At 34.8% G+C, this 16,812-nt stretch overlaps 1 protein-coding gene across 3 annotated transcripts; it reads left to right on the forward strand.

Moving 5' to 3' along the window:
* Nucleotides 1-5,744: 5,744 nt before the first annotated feature.
* LOC112688616 (protein phosphatase 1 regulatory subunit 3B-B-like) lies at nucleotides 5,745-12,589 on the forward strand. Of its 3 annotated transcripts, XM_025561896.1 has the most exons (5): nucleotides 5,745-6,152; nucleotides 7,187-7,459; nucleotides 9,966-10,398; nucleotides 10,687-11,501; nucleotides 12,299-12,589. In XM_025561896.1, exons 3-4 carry the CDS (start codon nucleotides 10,006-10,008, stop codon nucleotides 11,467-11,469), a joined length of 1,176 nt encoding a protein of 391 aa, XP_025417681.1. In that variant the 5' UTR covers nucleotides 5,745-6,152; nucleotides 7,187-7,459; nucleotides 9,966-10,005; the 3' UTR covers nucleotides 11,470-11,501; nucleotides 12,299-12,589. The 3 variants fall into 3 exon arrangements, with proteins under 3 accessions (XP_025417681.1, XP_025417690.1, XP_025417676.1); XM_025561905.1 differs by lacking the exon at nucleotides 7,187-7,459; XM_025561891.1 differs by lacking the exons at nucleotides 5,745-6,152; nucleotides 7,187-7,459 and having other exon boundaries at nucleotides 9,428-10,398.
* The last annotated feature ends 4,223 nt before the right edge of the window (nucleotides 12,590-16,812 follow it).

Consider the following 16,812-nt stretch of genomic DNA (forward strand, 5'->3'; position numbering starts at 1 on the left):
TCAATGCAGTGCAATACACAATTTGAATTTGGTTCAAAGATGAACATTCAACATCGACTTCTGTATTATCTAGACTCCATCTTAGACATAAAGTTAGAAAATTGTCCTGTATTTATGTTTTACAAAATGTAATCTCCGAACAATGATATAATAAACTATTTTAAATTAATACTTAAAATTCGATTTCAAAAAATCCATCCATAGTTTAAGTGTTTATGATATTTTTCATAAAAAATTGTCTGTGCGTTTTATGTTAAGTGCTAAAACAAGAGTGAAATATCGAAAGAATAACAAACAATACAATTAATCCGTTGCAACGGACAATTTCACGAGTATTGATTGTCAATAATATTTCAATTTCAATCAAACTTTAAAATATTATTCAGATTTAATTTATTTAGAGGGATTAAATCGTTTTTATATTTTTCCAACTCTTTTTCTTAGACATTTATTTTATTCAATTAACGTTACCTCAATGTTGCACATATTGCACCAAATTACATTTTTATTATCACAAATAAATGTTTTCAATCTATAAAATTAAGATAAATAATGCTAATTGAATTTAATATTTTATAATGTAATATAAATTACGTTTATTTATTGTAATTAATTCATGTGATTCAATACGATAATTCACAAATCAATATTGAATCAATGAATATAAATAATTTAATAGCAAATGTAACCATAAAAATGAAAATATTAAAAGCTTGTCGCTATTGAGCGTATTTTCTGTAAATAAAAATTGACAAAATATCATTGGTGAAATAAGTTTCCAAGTCTATATATTATATTGTGTAATAAATGTATTCCTATTTGGAATAATGGATTCATCGTTTGATTTAGTGAGTCCTAAAATTAGTTTTTAAAACTACGTTTTTCGACTATCACCGGTGGTCGCATTTCACACACAATATTCTATCAAAAACCAGATCATTTACCTGTTAAAAAATAATTTTATAAGAACAAACGTACAGATATGATTTATAAATTTTATTAAATACAGGGTCCGGCAAAAAAACCTCCCATATTTCGAAAAGTAATTGTAAATTAATAAACAAAGATACAGAACAAATTCTTTTATTTTTGAATTACACATAATATGCCATTTTACATTAAATACAATTAATACTTTGTTTTGAACATAACGTCTGTCAAATACCAATCTGAATTAACCGTTACTTTTAGTCCATTTTCTTCAAAAAAATACGGACCTAACATACCAAAATCAGATACTGCACACCAAACTGTCACATATGGGCTGTGAAGTGGCCGTTGATGAAGTTCCTGAAGATTTTCTTCTGCCCAGTAGCGGAAATTTTGTTTATTAACAATACCAAATAAGTAGAAGTGGGCCTCATCAGACAAAATCAAAACATTACCAGCGAGAATGTTCTGAAGAATGTCTTCACACACCGCTCTACGAGTTTCAAAATCTCTCTCACTTAGTGCTTGTGTAATCATCATTTTGTATGGGTGCATATGAAGATCTCTGTGCAGGATTCTTCTTACACTCCTATCAGAAAGTCCCAGGGCAGCTGCATGTTTAACTGCTGAACGCCTTGGAGATTCCTGGATGGACGCCCTCACACGTGCGACATTTTCCGGTGTTGTTATGGTCAAAGGTCGGCCAGGCGGTTTTTTCTTCAGTGCAGAACCCGTTGCTCTAAAGTTGGACACCCAAACGAGCATTGTTTTTCTATCCGGAACATAATCATGTCGGCCAAGTTTGAACAGGATGCGAAATGCTCGCTGAGTAGAAATCGCAGAACTACCATTACTGATATACTCCTCTACAACAAAAGGACGATGTTCACCGGTCCACGCCATTGCGCCTACTAAAAATGACACGTACACCGCTATCGATCGATACCCCCTCCATAGTTGTACCAACACCACAACTCACACAGCGTAAGCTCTAAATACGGGAGGTTTTTTTGCCGGACCCAATTATTAATTATCAAAACATTGGTTGTATTTATAAATTTAAATTGATTTTTAAAAATCGTTCTATAATTATAGTAGACAGGTATCCTAGATCATGCTACATAATATATATTTGACAATTTTCAAATAATTCATTTCATTACAACATTTATTTAGATAATTCGATACAGATTGAATTTATCTAAAAAAGATAATTAAATGAATAATATTATCTAGATAATTCCCAACACTGTCGCCAAGACAGTGGCGTACCTATGGGGGGGGACAACAAGGGCATTTCCCCCCCCCCCGAGAAGTTTTTTGACGCCATAATGCAAATTAATTATTCAGCTTAAATAATGTAAATTATAAATATTTTTAATTTTCACTGATTATAATCGTGTTTAATATCAAAAGTTTTTGATATCACTTATCAATATAATATAAATATCAATATTCGACTGAATTGGGATTAGGAGTGATGGTCACATATAGTCACTATTTTATAATGTTATCATTGATATCAAGTAATCAACATGAGTTTTAAGTATTTAGTAATAATTTATAATAAAGTTTCAGATTATATTATAGCTATAAAAAATTGTGCAATTAATTTATGCCCTCCCCCAAATATGTTTCACGGGTACGCCAAGACTGAACAACATACAACATTATTAAACATTTTACGAACACTAGTTGTTGTTACGAGGACTTTGTAAATGTTGACTTATCTATTCGGGTATAAATCTCAACATTTCGTGAAATGTATTATGATTCGAAAAGTACACATTAGTTATATAATTGTATAAATCATACCGTTAACATCATCGCCATCGTTATCGTTTTAGGTAATAAAGTATATTTATTCAGAAAAATGTTAATTAATTTAATATTTACGAGTATACTATACAAATGTAGAAGTGTTAGAAAAGTAGTTTATTGATTTTTAATGGACTCTAATAGTCCATAATACCTATATTATAATTGATGAGTATTTTAAATATGTAAATATACTAGATTTGCGGATAAAATTTATTTTTCTGCTAACTATGATTGCTGATAGTTACCATTATTCACTTATATTTGAAAATGACAAGTGATAAACGTCTAAATGAATTTGTTCGTTAAAATATGACGTTGCACAAAAATATATATAAAAATATATATAATGGTAAATTATTGTGAGTAAACAAAAAATATGATTGCATTGATTGCAATAATGATCTACATTCGATACCGATTTGATCCTAGTTTGTATATAGTTAGTGTAATATTATGAAATAAAAGATTTATCATTTTAGGTCATGAGTTCGGTTATTGTTTAAAAAAGTAGAGTACAAATCATGCGTTTTACAATGGATTAATTGATTAAAATAAGGAACCGAATGCGAGTTTATTTACGGCATTACCTATTGATTATTAAATTAAATGTATATAATAGGACAAAATGCTAATTGAAAAATATTTGATTATATACAATGTTGGAAAACGCCGAAATTATTGTTTTGGTCATTCCGAATTCGTTTAATGGTAATAATACATTTCAAAATAATTACAATTTTAATTTTTTTTTTTTTTTTTTTTTTGTAGTAACTATAATACAATAATTGTTTGCAAAAAATTTAAATGAAGAACGACTTGCGGGATGCGAAGTAAATGGTTTTATTTTATTTTTATGTTAAGAGGCATCCATAAGTATAATATTTCAGAAATTTCAAACTGTGATTATAGAAAATAATTCAAAGTTTCACTGTTTGCAATTGTGATCAGTAAATATTACACGATAGAGTGCTACATTATTGCATTAAATGCATGAAACTTGTTGTTGCCACACATCCATTTATTACGTTTAATAATATTATAATCATGTACGTGCTTTACATATATTGAATACGTGTTTTACTTTAATAGGTAAATAAAATGTATGCATTATTGATCCGAGTTCATCTATAGCCAATAGTCAATGTCCATATATAAAGTACAAACAAGTTATGATGAATATATTAATATAAAATAGCATTCATCAAAATTAATGAAAAAATTAAGTAAGAGATTTGTAAATAATATGAAAAATCGATCAGAGTTTACCAATCATTGATAGAAATATCTAATTTTTTTAGCAATTTAAAATAAAATCGTCGAAATTAAAAAACTTAAAATGATTATTTATGGTTCTAAAATGCATACACATTATTTTACATATAATTATTGTTAACGTTTTTACTAAAATACCGATACTTGTTTAGTTTACTGCAATATTGGTTACACTTTGAAACATATGGAAACTTAGACGCCGCGATTATTCGTCGAACTTTGTCGTGTTATTATAAGAGTTTACCTATTGTTATTTTTTTTAAAAAGTGAAAATTGTGTTTTTTACATGAAGTATTTTTGTATTTTTAGTGCATATTTAAGTACTTGTATGAGTATTTTTAAGAGAATATTATAGCGCTTATAACTAATTTTTTTAGAGCTATAAGTTATGAGCTCTGCTCATCACGCAAGTGGAAACGGTAAATCTAAACACTTGTAATGGTAACAACTATTATGTCACCGTTCGTACCAAACATTATAAATAACATGATATATCCATGTATCGATGGACAGATCAAGAAGATAAAAACGATTTCGCGTCGGGGTACGAATGTTATCACGTCAACGAGTCCGTTACACCAGTGGCGTAGCCAGGAACTTTTTATGGTGGGGTTCAGCAAATTTATATATATTTAATCTTATCTATCATTTTGACTACTATTTGTGTTGATCTCGATATTTTTAAGTTTGGTTGACATTAGTTTTTTTTGACTAGGGTAAAAAAAAAATAATTCATTTTTCTAGTTTGCTTATTTGTTAGAGAATTTGCCTTAATAATAACAATTTAGGAACTAGGAACTTATATAGGAACATAAATATTAGATATTAGAATATTTTCTGTCCAATTACTTAGGTATACTAAAAATTAAATTTTAAAAATATCTTACCATAATGGAATGTTTAGATGTCTTAGAATGATGTCAAATTAAAATAAAACAAATATAATAGAATACAAATGTCAAATATAAGCGAATAAACGAGTAGTAAGTAAAACAATGAGACACCAACGGGCAACGACCAACTATTTACTAATAACTATTAATTTTACACAATAAGATGCTTGTGTTAAATAATCGGTGAGCCGAGTATGCAATAGGTATACCCAAAATAAACTTTGAATACAGACAATAATATCGCTTTTATCTCAGTTATCGGGACCAAATGACCGATTTAGAATCAACTGTTGTAGAAAACCTAAATAATATGTTCCCAAGCAAAAATTATCAAAATAGTAGTAAAGTATCTAAATATGATCATAATATTATAACGTATAACGTGTGTGTGTGTGTGTGTGTGTGTGTGTGTGCAGCGTGTGTATAATACGTTTATAGTGTTTATACAAACTATTTATGTATAGTCAATATTCTGAAATATAAAAATGTTAAAGAAAAAACCGTGTTTCATGTAAAAGTTAATTTACCATCTCAAGTTCATGTTGGGGGGGGGGGTTCTGACTCCCAAAACCTCCTCCCATGGATACGCCACTGCGTTACACAACTATAACTACTACTGCACTACAATAAAAATAATAATAATAACAATAATAATAATAATAGTATTGGTAATAATGATAATATTTTAATCCTGATTAGGAATCGCACATTACCCGAGCACCGAACGAAGCGCCGCGAACTTTGGCGGTGGGGGACAATACGTCAGCGGTGGTGGTGGTGGTGTTGTTCTAATGGGACTGGTGCCGGCTAACCGACGACGACGTCTATGCGCGCAAGGTGTTCAGTCGTCCATTCGTAGCACTACGAGAAACCAGCAAGTGTTCCGACAACCTGTTGAGACTCGACACCCGGAGTCATCATCAACTATAATGTTTCGAATAAGTGTTCGTCGCGCTGCATTGCTCTGATTCATTTGGATATCTCGCTTGATTTAAATAAATTACCAACCTCTACGTAGAAAAATACGAATACACCAAACCAAATTTATTTGTTATAAGCCGTAAACGAATTTTCATTTCTTTTTTTCAATCTCAACCGCGCCAACGGATAATAGTTATTACAGTCGACGATTGACACTGTCAAACGTAAATCATAGTTTACCATTCGAATTAGCGCGGCGCGAAAACATCCAAGCTGCATTGCACCAGCGACTGAAAAGATCGGAGAATCAAAACAGTGAGTATTTTGTTTTGCGCTTAATTCTTATCGTCCGATTCACTCCACGTTTAACGTCGTGCAAGGCCGACGATGATCGCAACGTTAAAAAGGAAAAAGGAACGTTTGGGGTAGTACACCGCTGCTGATCCGTACGTCGTATTTTTTTCCGGACCAACACGTTTCTGCCGCCCTCACGCGAGCAGTGCAGGTGGCCCGTACACGCGTGCGTGCGCGCGCGCGAGGAAATCCCACAGATTTTCTGGATCGAGATTATTTCCGGTCGGGGCAAATGGAGTTTAATTATAGCCGCGAGCCATCCGCGGTGCGGTTACTTTAGTCGTAAATGAAATCGACACGTCGATGAATCGTTATTTATTATTGTTGTAATGGGCAGATAAAGGACGATATTGCGCGAGTGATTGTTGCAACAGTAAAAATCATATCGAAACGGTAATAACGATTACGTCAGACCGGCGGAGACGGAACGTTCGCCGCCGGACCGCCGAAATAACTCACGTAGGCGGTACATCGATACGAACGCGCCGCGGCGGGGGGGGCCTTTGTACAACACATTATTATTTCGACCTTATTTGTCTGGCGCCGTTCCGAGTTTATTTTCGGCCGTGATCTTTTGAAGGCCGAATCGGAAGAGCTTTCTCGACGTTCCTGACACCTCCCACCCCTCACCCCGCCGTCACTATACTCGGAGCACGATGTCTGTGTATGATATTCGTTTTTTACCCGACACCGACGGCCGAAACAACGTCGTCGCGGGCAGGACGCGCGTGTATTCCGCTGCCGTTATCGCCACGCTGGTATAACTCGCACGTACGCATCGATAGGCGACGCCGACGGTTCGGGTGAGATGCCTTTACCTCTCTCTCGCTCGTTCCGTCAACGTCTCTCCCCGTCATCTTTTCTCGTCTTGTGCCTCGACCTCTCGGACGGATTAAAACCGACCGTTTCCGAGTCATCCGTTATTGAAAGGGTTCTATTTTTGTGACATGTTTTGTTGTGCGTTTTTTTAAACACTCGAGGACGGTTTTCCACAGGTTACCAACGCGGTGGTATATTGGTTAGAGGGGTATAGAGTAGAATGAACGCGTACCGCTTCAGGTTCACGATGCGTGGCAGGCTCACGGCGATTGGTTCTGGACAAGACGGCCCTCCGCCTCTGTGAGGCGCACGGACACTGACGCCGCTGGTTAAATCGGGGCCGCCGACACTTTCTCGTTCGCTAAACAGATCCGAAAGTTATCTGTTCGCACAAAAAAAAAAATTCCAATTTTTTTTAGCTTTTATCTAGGAAACATCATCTTCACTCGGTAACCATATATTGAATAATTGATCGTTGTTTTAATATTATTTTTTTTTTTATATAATTGATACGTGTATACGTGTATAGTATTACATTATATTTTATTATATTGCTCATTGCATGCGCCACTTTAAGTGATTGCTTGTATGAATTCCCAGCTGTTTTCCAACTTTATGGTTTCAAATTTGAATCGCGTATCGACTATAATACACATTACATGCCCATTGATATTCAAATTATAAAGTTTCCGATAAAACGATAGAATGTCATTAAATAATGACTCTTGTTGGCATTTGTAGTCTTATCGAGTGTTTATTTTAAATTTATTGTGTGTTTATGTTAACTATTCATACAACATAATTATTCGTGAAGTATTTTCAATATAAATTAAACTAGCGTTCGTTCCTACTAGTGTATTATAATAATAATAGATATTTATTTAACATTAAAAATGATTTTCTAATCGTTGTACCATTAAAACAATGGGAAACGATTATTTATCAACGCACTCATCGTGTTTTATCTGAGAACCTTTTAACCTAATATTATAAATATGCTAAATATAGACTTCTTAATAGATATTGCATTCTTAATTATTGATAGTTAAACGTGAGTTTCTACTGATAAAAATTATATTTTAAAACCAATCCATGTGTTTGTATTTTACATAATATACCTGTAAACATTTTCGGTATTTTTCGCATATCGACAGTAACATAAACTGTCGCGTTCCATTTATTGTTTTTGGAAACTCAATTATGATCAGAGACAATATTGTACGATAACAATAAAAAAATGTATAAAAACAAAATATATAGAACAATAATGATACCTACTTGATATTTGCATGATATAAATCTTTGTCGATATAGAGATCAACGATCAAACATAATAATAATAATTATGAACTACTATCATTTAAACTTTGACTTTGATTCCACCATAAATTAAATGAAACTCTAGACATTTTTCTACGACAAATAATTAGAGGTTTATAGAATGTATTAATCCGTGTAGCTTAATTGTCGTAATTCCTTACGAGCTTCAAATATTTTACGAAACACTTATTTACATCGAATACTCAGGTTCAGAGTTCAACATCCATCTTACTGATGTATTTACAAGAATTATTTATAGATTGTTTTCGAATTGCAATACCTGTTGGATTATATAAATATAATTATTTTACTAAATAATCTGAACGAAATAGCATTTGACCTTAGACAATAATGTTTCATCAGTGTTAGCTTCTGATAATTTTTTGCACATATCTAATTTTCTCTAACAGTAATTAAATATAAGACAATAATGAAAAAGATTCAGGTTTTGAAATCATAATAAATTATCGAATAGAGTAATTATTCGTATTTTTTAATGAGTGTAATATGTATTTAGGAATTTGGAATAGGATTTCTTCCTTTCGCAATGTATTGAAAAACTCGATCGACGTATATTTGCTTTAAAAATGCTTTAATTTATTAAAAAAAAAATCCACTTCAAGTTAAAATGTATTCCGTATTATAGCTTTGATTAAAAATGTGCTTGGGGCGATTTTATGGTATGTTCGTCGATAATAGTGCTTTAAAAATGCGCATTTTAGATGTATAACATGGGTTTTGCTGTCACTTCCTTGAGCCACACGGATCTTACTTTTGTCCGTCCATCGCTTCTTTATATTATACATGCAATATAAATCATTGCAAGATCACTACGCTTATATTGTTGCTATATCTGCCGGTTAAAAAATATAATATAACTTACTATATTTAAGACTGGGTTTTAACGAGTTGAATAGTTAAAGTTCATTTATTTTATTAAATTTCAGTCGATTTCGATTTCATATAAATTGTTTAACGTTAGAAATAACGAAAAATAAAAATGTTGTTTGATAACGAAAAACTTCAGTGAAATCAGAAATTTTATACATAAATACTATAAAAACACTTTTGTTTTGAGTGATTAAAAATAAAGTAGGTTAATGTTGTAAATTTAGTAAACTTTTTTTTAACTTAATAAAAAAATTAAAAACTGTATATTAACTTATAGTTTTACCGAATCGATCAAATATTACATTTAATCTTATCCTTTACTTATTTATGTACGTTGAATCGAATAAGTAAAAAAAAAAAAGAAAAAAACATTAATTTGCCCAGTCTTGAATCAACTAACCCAATCATTTTGTTCGATGTAAATGTTTTTTTTTTCCATCTCCGCAAGAATCGGCTGTGAAACTAGGTGCGATGGTTAAATTAACGTTATCGTTAAGAGCATGCGGCCGAAGTTTACCGATTCACAGACTTTTCGCGAATCTCGCGGTTTTAGTCCGAAACGAATTTTAGGGAGACCGACGACACACGTTCAGCACGATCCGTCCGACACATCTAATAATACCGTCATCGCACATAGGGAAAATTAAAACCGGGGGAAATGAAAAGAAAAAAAAAGTGACCCACAATGTCACGGGCTTATCGTAATTTAAATATGCGGTCGCGGCCGTTGTTTTATTCGTCCAGGTACCAAAGAAACCCGTGCCGTTCGCCGACCGCCGACCACATGGCTACCGAGTGCTGTGACGTAATGGTGGCGCACAGCCCACCGCTGTTCACGGCTCACAGCACGGCCAAACCGGCCGCCGAGCTGGTGCTGTACCAGAACTTCCGGTTGGTGATGACGCACCAGAAGAACGTGTCGCCGATGTCGGTGCGCCGCCTGAACGCGCGGTCGTCGTCCAACTCGCCGACTCGCGACGACAGGCAGCATCAACAGGCCGCGTCGTCCAAGCCCAGGAGACCGTGTCTGGTCATCAGAACGGACTCGGACGCTAGCATCGGGTCATCGTCCTCATCCTCGGGCTCGTCGTCGTCCGACGAGAACGAGCCATCCAGCCCAACCAGGAGGAAGAAGAAAGTCGTTTTCGCCGACGACCGGGGACTGTCACTAACTCAGGTAAGGAGATCGTACAGCAATATTTATTTATTTTTTTTTTTCGTACCGATTCATGGTTTTTCTGTTCACAACTAAACCAACTGTGGTATGGACATTTTTAACACTTCAAAATCCCCAAATAAATACATTTATTTTTGGTATTTATCATTCGCGTTAAACGTATGCATAATCGTGACATAGATAGGAGGAGGAGGTGAGGGTTCAATCGGTATGCGATTGAAATTAAGTGATGAGGGGTTGCTGGGTCCGTAAACCCAACAATATTGAAAATCGTTGACCGTTTTGCAGGTGAGATTGATGAGTGAACCGTCGAACCAGCCGCCGAAACTGATGACCGTGAGCCCATACCTGAACCCGCAGCCAATTGCGGCGGTCAACAACTGCGTTAACAGGCAGCCCGTGGACCAGCAGTGGCATTTGAGGTTCCAGCAGCCGGCTTCCAGTTACCTGGACTTCCGGAAGCGGTTGGACGAGAACAACGTGTCGCTGGAGAACGTGATCATCAAGTCGCCGGACAAGCGGATCGTGGGCACGGTCAAGGTGCGCAACCTGTCTTACGACAAGGAGGTGTTCGTGCGCAGCACGCGCGACCGATGGGCCACGCACCAGGACACCCTGTGCACGTACGTGCAGAACAACGCGATGGTGAACGCGGCGTCGGGCAACGGGGGTGGCAGTGGCCTGTTCCCGGGCGTTTCCGCGTCCGCGCAAAACCCCGTGACCGCCATCTACGACACGTTCTCTTTCCGGCTGCCGTTGCCCGCGGACGCCACGTCCATGGAGTTCGCGGTGTGCTACAAGAGCGCTCGGTTCGAGTTCTGGGACAGCAACGACGGCAACAACTATTGGCTGTCGCTGGGCGCGGGCTGCTCGCAGCAGTTGCCCGCGGCCGGTCCGCCGCCGCTCCAACAGCACGCCGCGGGCTCCACGTCGTGCATGTCCTCCGCGGACTTTGAGCAACACTTGCGCGCCGCCAAGCAGCCCGTACACTACTTCGGCTCGCAGTCCGGACAGAACTCGTGGAACGTGTGGCGCGACCAAAAGGACAACGACTCTTCCGCGTACTGGTGAACGCTCGACCCACCGCCGCCGACCAACAAATTGTGAGTACCCGCTGTAGTCCTAACGTTAACCTCGACTCGTCCGAACTAGATTTCGATTGCACACGGTCTCGCGCCCCGAAACCGCGCGAACCCGATTACAAAAACGATAATACCTCCGTAACATTCGTTTAGATTTACGTTTCGATAACTAATCAACACGTTTAAACTGCTGCGTTTTTGTCGTCGAACGCGGCTGTGTGTCCGATAAATGATTTCGATTTTTCTTCGAGGGCCCTCGTCGAACGGAATAAATCACCGACGACGTTATCGCGCGTCAACGTCGCCCTAACGTTATTGACCGTAGTCACGAAGTCGAGATCTACCTCCGACCACGTTTACCACTTCGCGGGCGCATTTCAACCGAATCCTGTACGCGTTCTAGAACGGATCTCGTTCTTGGATAAGTCCGACGTGGACTTGACAACACGACTAATCGGGTCCAAAGTGTAAAGTTCATTCGTGTATTACGCACTGCTCTAAGTGCGATTGTTTTTTTTTTTTTTTTTTTGTTCACTCTGTTCGCGACTCGTGGGCACACACTTCGTTATCGCGTTGCACTCGTCGACGGTGCAATTTCCGCCGCCCACCGGTACAGCGCTTCCCGGACACGACCTTGGGTCCGCCGTCTATTTTCGTCGTGTGACGGTCCTCTCCGCGCTCGTAGGTCAAACCGAACGTTCCTAATTAACATCCACCGAATCCGTGCACATTCGCGCGCACTTGTTCGTACACGAACGCGCGATATTGTAACGTTAATCATTTGATTCGATTTAATCCTTTTTTTTTTTTTTCCGCAGATCATGGGATTTCTATTCATTTTTTTCTTTTATTTTTCCGGGAAAAATTCGCAACGAAACGACGCTCAAAGCCAAGTTGGAAGACCGTGCCCGCCCGAACAGTCAGTGCCATCTATCAGTCGACGTGCATGACCGCGTGCAAATGCCAGGAAAAATTTTCTTAAAACAAAACGCACGCACACATATATATTATATGTAATGAATACGCGCGCGTACACACGCATACGCTCGTTTGTTATAAACATTTTGAAATTTTACATAGGTGTTTATTATAAATCTAGTTGAAGCATATTTCAAAACATTTTTATCTAACATCACTTTTTTTTTTATAATTACTCTATATTATTATCTCATTGAACTGACAATATTTTTTTTTACAAAAAAAAAAAACCAATGCCATAAATTTATTTTGAGATCATAACTATATAGTCTTGTCGTCAAAATCAATATAAAAAAAAAAGAAAAAACTCAATAATTATCTTGAAATTAATTTATTACCCCACGTAAGAATTATTATAAATATTTATTTTTTTTTTTTATGTTTTATGAGTTTTACTTGTGTTGAATATTATTTTTTTATTTATTTATTTTTTTTTTTTTATTAGAGAGTGATAGTTCGTAAATTAAAGACTAAATGGCCATCTCATAAGACTGATCTATACATATATGTACATATTTTATTGTTTTATTTTTCCCTTCATCGCGTAATACCCGAGAGAGCGTATATATATAGGTATATTGTTTTGTACGATTATTATTACTATTACTATTATTACTACCATATCGTCGTGTTCTTTAAAATATTTATCTATCAAATCCTTAAAAGTGTTGAATAATTTGACGGAAACATCGCGTCGTTGACCGGTTACGCGAGTGTTTTCTTTTCACACTGATAAAATAAGTTTTGAGATGGTCATAATATTTACAATTATTATTTTATTTAATTGGCCTGAAAAGGAAAAGAAAATATGTTTACCATACTTATTTATTTTTTTGGCATTAATTATTAGAACTCATGATTTTTATTTTATTTATTATTCGTTTAGATTAGTTTTTAGATAATGTTTATACAATTATACTATTATTCTCGTTCTTACTCAGCCGAAATGTTACTACTAGTGATCACTAATGTAAATATAATATACACATATATATAAATATATTTTTTTTCTATTAATCTTATTTATTCATTATTTGTTCATGGTGGAAATAGCATTTTCGCTATCCAAAGCGTATATATTATATAGGAACGTAGTATGTAATATAATTGTACACAATCAACCTAACCCCCTGCGCTTTTTATTCGATTCGTCTTCATTTTTTTTTTTCGACCAAATATATATAGGTACGCACTCATTAGTCCCACGCCAAGAAACAGTCAATAACAGTACAAATCTAGTCATTACCGTCTAATATTAATTTTCACGTAATCCATCATGTCATGATAGTACACATAATGTACCTACACTATTTGTCCCTATAGGTATATTCGAATATTTTTACTCGCCACATTATATAAATTGAATTGTTAGTGATTAATGCCGTGACCAACTATTGATCAGCGCATATTAAAATAGGGTGATTTCTTATTCGTCAAACATTGTGTACGATTCATAGTCATGTCCCGAAAAACGTCTGTAAATAACTTGGTATGCTGGATTATTATTTATTATTAACACTATCCCATAGATGTTATTTTCTTTTCTTTTAAGAGATCCACGATTAATTATTTTTATGATTTATGTTGTATAATTATTGTTTATATTTTATTTTATTATTATTATTATTATTAATATTTTCACTATATCATTATATACATATTTATATATAATATTGTAATTGAAACTAATATATTTAGAAACGTTATTTCATCAATAATTATCATTATTATTATTATTATTATTATTAATAACGTTGATTTTATGAAATGTATCTATAGCCAATTGTAAAAATAAACTATGTTATTCGAATATTATACAGCGTTCGACCACTGTGTTAATACTATTATTATACTGTTTAATGTATAAATACTCACTGTCCGGACGGATCGGATTTTAATCGACATCTGTGATTATAGATGACTTGGCACGTGCACAAATCCAATATTTACTTACGTGCTTGGGCTGGTGTGTAAACCGTGTGTTTCTATGTCAACATTATGGTTTACCGGAGTGGTGGTATTTTTTACTGGATGACGAGTGATAGGTTTTGCCAAATATTTTATCGTTTTCCGGTTTTTTTCCGTTGTTTTTCTTGATGATAAAACTTACGAGAGAATATCATTATTAAGCGCTTACTTTGTATATCGTATATATCCAACATTTGATCCAAAAATTATCCTTGTTGAATGACATTTTTCGTGTATACCGTTGTCAATAAACCATTCGAAATAGTTTAAAAAAAAAAAAATAAATAATAAAAAAAATAACGCAAAATTATCTGTGCGTAGAATCCAAAGAAATTACATTTTTGAACCGATTCAACCATGGTCGGTAGTCTAAATCAGAAACCTAGATATAACGGAAATTAATTTATAACACGGAAACTCGTGATAATGTCCTGACTGTAATAAAAAGATAGAACGGAACAGAACAGAGGGTAGCTGGTAACGTATCAGTGGAACTACGAGCTCGACCTCACTCTTAAACAGTAAACGATGTGATGTAATTATAATAAGTTACAGACTCAAGTCTGTCGAACAATATTTTTATTTAATAACAGCTAAGTACGAGTTTAACGAATTTGACTTTTATAATACGTGTCGTAAAGGTGCGGACCCGTGACGGATCCAGAAATTTATCGAATGAGGATTAATTAAAAATTCAATAAACGTTCGAATCGTCAAACGACCACGTTCTGATTGAGAAATGTATCATCTTTTTTTTTTTTTTTTATTCGTTAATATATACCAATATATACATACACTAACTTTATTTACAATCGTTAAATTTACAAGTAAAAGTGCAAGAACTATTCTAATTTTTGTGTAAACCATTGATGTTTAACTGCTGTAGTCGTGTAGGAAAAATGTAAAAGTAAATCATATATTTTATAAGTTTTATTATAATGTGCTCAATGGGACGAGAGGGAGACGTGTACCGCATTGCACGGGTACATCAACATCGAATTCAACTCTCTATCTATCCGTCGAGGCAACCTCGACATTGGCATCGGACGTCGCTCACAAAAGCAGTGAATGCAGATTGGAATCTTAACGAGCAGCCGAAGGACTTACGCGAAATATTGCTTGAGCAGCGTTTACCAATTTGTCCATTAAAAACCTTAGACACGTGCTCGTCATGTTCGTCGAGTCCGTTGATCGATGTGACGTGTGTCGGAACATATAACATGTACAATATATAGTATATAGGAGTCCGTAACAGATCAGCGATAACCTCTGGACTAAAGTAATCCCTCGTTATCTGCGAAAAAATAAGGCTTAGGTTTTGTTATTTTTATTTTATAAATCAAAAAGTTGGTGGAAATGTTAAAATAACGCGCTATATCATAGACCAATAATAAAAAATACTCTTCTCGAGAATTTTTTCCTAATGATTAAAATACGATCATACTTATTGAGTTTTAACCTAATAACAGTATTTAATAAAGTTAAAAAATATCAAATTAGTTGTTAATAATTACAAATATTACATCCTCTAAAATTTTAAGTCCGGGGATGAATCCCCGTCTTCCACCCCCTAGTTCCGCCTCTGGCCGTACACATGTCGGTACCGTATGTGGCTTATCCGTACATAAGAGTACATATCGACGCCTCAGTTCAAGACCGCAATAACTCAAATTATGAAACTACTGGTTCTAGAATGAAATAAACGACCTCTAGAGGTGAATAATGCAACTTAAATTTATTGCGTTATAGAATCGAAATCGTCGTAATTTTGCAAATAATATCACGCAGATAACTGAATTCTGAATATTTTTGAGTTATTGCTATCTTGAACTGAGGCGTCGATATCTCAATAATAGTTTATTTGAGTTATTGCAGTCTCGAACTGAGGCGACCATATACGTACATAGTCATATATTAGTTATACCTAGCGACCATAAGCGTGCGGAGACCTCTTTCTCAGGGTATGCAAAAGGCTGCCACTGCCTACCCCCCCCCCCTAAACTGAAAGTTAATTTGAGCGTTCGAAATTCTGGTCTTAATAACTATTTAAATTAAAATTTCAATTTTTTTCCTGAAAAAAGTGACTGAATAGCCATTTCTTAATCGTTATAACTATCTTCATAATTTAAATTTAAAATTAAATACATAACACTTGAAATGGTTTGAGTAATACGTTTAAATAGGGTAAATAAATAAAAACGTAATTATATACTTAAATGAAAAAATAAAATAAATTTGATAAATAATCAAAATTAATCATAAAACGATTCTGCATACAGTTGAGTTCTTAATATCACCAATAATGTATTCGGGATTTTAATTTATAGCCATTTCTTGTTTTGTAGTTCATAGCTATTTAATATCACTTGAATTATTGTACTTCTTA

The sequence above is a fragment of the Sipha flava genome, unplaced genomic scaffold (genome assembly GCF_003268045.1).
Source record: "Sipha flava isolate LNK unplaced genomic scaffold, YSA_version1 111_pilon_pilon, whole genome shotgun sequence".
NCBI classification, from domain to species: Eukaryota; Metazoa; Arthropoda; class Insecta; order Hemiptera; family Aphididae; genus Sipha; species Sipha flava.

Bases quoted from the DNA above. Each gene is read 5' to 3' on its own strand.
- LOC112688616 (XM_025561891.1), top strand. From the start codon at position 9,907: ATGTCACGGGCTTATCGTAATTTAAATATGCGGTCGCGGCCGTTGTTT. The intron at 10,399-10,686 runs GTAAGGAGATCG...ACCGTTTTGCAG, and splicing joins GGGGACTGTCACTAACTCAG to GTGAGATTGATGAGTGAACC.